At 27.7% G+C, this 3,586-nt stretch overlaps 1 protein-coding gene across 1 annotated transcript in view; it reads left to right on the plus strand.

The window, feature by feature from the left end:
- LOC111688500 (low-density lipoprotein receptor-related protein 1) overlaps positions 1-3,586 on the plus strand; it is a 110,987-nt gene that overhangs the window by 83,066 nt on the left and 24,335 nt on the right. Inside the window, exons 2-3 of the mRNA XM_046953430.1 lie at positions 381-494; positions 3,166-3,291. Of these exons, the coding sequence (XP_046809386.1) occupies positions 381-494; positions 3,166-3,291 (240 nt within the window). The remainder of the gene's footprint in view (positions 1-380; positions 495-3,165; positions 3,292-3,586) is intronic.

Below are 3,586 nucleotides of genomic sequence, written 5' to 3' on the forward strand. Positions count from 1 at the left end.
CTAGTTCAGTTCTAGTTCAGTTCTAGTTCAGTTCTAGTTCAGTTCTAGTTCAGTTCTATTTCAGTTCTAGTTCAGTTCTAGTTCAGTTCTAGTTCAGTTCTAGTTCAACTTTAGATGCCCACTGCTTTTATATTTCACTTGTCTATGTGCTTCATTAGAATTTTCCCATATTCACGTTTATAGTGTTCTAATTTCCACACTAATTAAATTACAATTTTAATTTTAAACCATAAAATGTGTGTGTGTGAGTCAGCCAGTCTCCCTCTATCTATAACATAACAAAAATTTACATTTGTAATTAAAACCATGTAAATGTATAACAGAAATTTTTAATTTCATTTTAAATACAATTTAATTTGATCCTTTGTTTTTGTTTGCAGAAACTTGTCCACCATCTTATTACACATGCAACGATGGCAAATGCATACCAATGCGTTGGAAATGTGATTCCAAACCGGACTGTGATGATGGTTCTGATGAGACTATTGGTTGTGGTAAGTTCTATTGTCGATGGTTAGGTCAAAAAATTAAATAAAATGAACCACAGAAAACGGAAATGGAAGTGATAAATGTTTATTCAATAATCAATAATATTCAAAATAACATTCGATAATATAAAATATAATTATTTTCAAATTTCCATTAAATTTAACAAAATTTTATGCAAATTTAAGTTTTATTTTTTAACGAATAGCTTAATATAAATAAAAATTTAGCTGAGTTGTTAAATTGTTATATACATATATATTTTTTATTTACATTTTTTTCTTTATCTCTAGATTTTTTTATTGCATTTGTGTGCATTAGCTGCATAACAAAAAAATAATATTTTTAACGTGAAAATGGTTTACACTTCAATAGTTAATGTGAATTACTAAAAAGTCACAATCATAAATTTGAAATTTTATTGCAAAGTTGATGCAAAAAAAAAAAACGAAACAAAAAAAATTCTATGTATATAAAAGAACTTAGTTCATAATCTAAATAATATTAAAATGTTGCAACATTTTTTTTTCCCCAAAAACAAAAAAATCTACTAAAGTGCATTTTGTATATTATTATAGTTATAGATGAAAACTCTTAAAAATTTAAAGTTAGTAAAGTACCGAATAGTACCAAAAGCATTACATTATATAATTTACTTCAAGGCTAGTCTTGATTATATTCAGATATATAGATCTCTACTAGATCCTCGACTATACTAATAATAACATAGATATGCACTAGAACAGTACTAGAACTGAACCAGAACTGAACTAGACTTAAATAGAACTGAACTAGAACTGAACTGAACTAGAACTGAACTAGAACTGAACTAGAACTGAACTAGAACTGAACTAGAACTGAACTAGAACTAGAACTGAACTAGAACTGAACTAGAACTGAACTAGAACTGAACTAGAACTGAACTAGAACAGAACTGGAACTGAACTAGAACTGAACTAGAACTGAACTAGAACTGAACTAGAACTGAACTAGAACTGAACTAGAACTGAATTAGAACTAAACTAAAACTGAACTAGAACAGAATTAAAACTTAACTAAAACTGAACTAGAACTGAACTAAAACTGAACTAGAACTGAACAAAAACTGAACTAGAACTGAACTTAAACTGAACTAGAACTGAACTAAAACTGAACTAAAACTGAACTAGAACTGAACTAGAACTGAACTAAATCGGAACTAAAACTAAGCTGGAAATAATCCACCGCAACTAAACCAGAACAAAAGCTGAACTCAAACTGAAATTAACTAAGTAAAACTGAACAATCTAGTACATACATATCTACAATCTAGTTCATACATAATAGTCTTGACTTAGTCTAGTCTAGTCAATATACTTTCCTAGTAAAAAGTCTTTAATAAAATCTATTCTATATATATGATTATGATCTATCCTTCAGTGATATCCTCTCTCTAGAAAATACATGCTTTCGATACAATATTTTCTCCCATTAAAGGCGATTTAACAATGAATCTGAAAGTTTAAAAATAATTACCATATTTTAGATTTTATTTCTTCTTTATTCAATTTCATATTCAATATGCATCTAGTAGTTGCTATTTACAACCAACAAATTGATAGACAGAGAGTAATAAGGATATATTTTATACATATTTTGCATTTCTTCTTCAACTGATGAACTGTCGCAATTGTGGTCGTCATCTGCATATGACAGCGTGTGGTTTTCATCAAGCTAGGAAACAGATTTTATTCTTATTTTCTCCCTTTTATTTTATGTTTTTTTCGAAAAAAAAAACTCAATTTGCATTTCAAATGAGAAGACCACTTTTGTGTCTGTGTTAGTTGTACAGTTTTTTTTTTGCATTTGTTTGAGTTATTATTTGTTTAGTCAGTGAGATTGCTTAAAGTAAAGTACAATAATAATATATAAACTGCATAATGCGGATGTACCCTATATAAGACCGATTTGGCTTCAATATAATTTTCAACCAATCAAAAACTATTTTTGTGTAATCTTTTTGCAATTTGTTGTAAATATTCAATTGAACGTAAGGTTGTTATTTACAAATTGCTTTCAATTATTTGATCCCATAATTACCAATCAATTTGTTATATTTCTGTAGTATTTCCTTTCTATATGTATGTGTTACGAAATGTAAATAGTTTTAAATATACATATGAAATGTATTTACATCTGGCCACTCTAAAATCCCTATATATTACTATAATACTCTTTTGTCTGCCATCCTGAGAACAAAAACAAAAAAAAAACAAAAAGTCACACAACCCAACAACTGTATGTAGTTTGCATAAAGAATACATTAAATGTCATTTGCAAATTGTATAGAATATGTATTTTTTGTTGTTATTCTTTGTCCTTTAGCCACACTATTTTTTTCTAATTTTGTCCTCATTTTATATTTTAGCATAAGTAAGAGTGTGTGTGTGCGTTTTTTTTCATCTAATGTTAAATACATTTAAAAGTCAATTAGATAATTACAGATTAAGGATATTAGCTATTTAACAGAGACGAAAACAACAACAACAACAACAACAACAAAAAAGTTAGAAATTAAAAAAAAACAGTTTATGTTTTTTAAACAATGTTATCAGGACCCTCTATTTTTAATTAGATGTTAGTTTATTAGGTGTAATAAAAATATTTAAATTTTTGTTTTATTTTACTTTTTCTTTACAGCCAATGCTTCCAAATGTAATGAAGGTCAATTCCAATGTAGTGCCACACATAAATGTATACCCAATAATTGGGTATGTGATGGTGAATATGATTGTGGTTTATCGGATGTATCTGATGAAATAAATTGTAAGTATAAAAAAAGGAATATAAGTTCAAAAATTTAAGAATATCGTTGTACAGTGAGTGGTAAAATTAAGAAGACTTTGAGAGGATGAGCTTAATTCGTAAAGCTGATCAGGTTGATATATGATCAGTATTGTGTAGTTAATATTATAGTCTGTAGTCTAAATTATAGTAGTCTATAGTTTAGTCAATAGCCTAGTCTATAGTTTAGTCTATAGTCTAGTCTATAGTCTAGTCTATAGTCTAGTCTATAGTCTAGTCTATAGTCTAGTCTATAGTCTAGTCTATAGTCTAGTCT

This window comes from Lucilia cuprina, chromosome 6 (genome assembly GCF_022045245.1).
Source record: "Lucilia cuprina isolate Lc7/37 chromosome 6, ASM2204524v1, whole genome shotgun sequence".
In the NCBI taxonomy this organism is placed as follows: domain Eukaryota; kingdom Metazoa; phylum Arthropoda; class Insecta; order Diptera; family Calliphoridae; genus Lucilia; species Lucilia cuprina.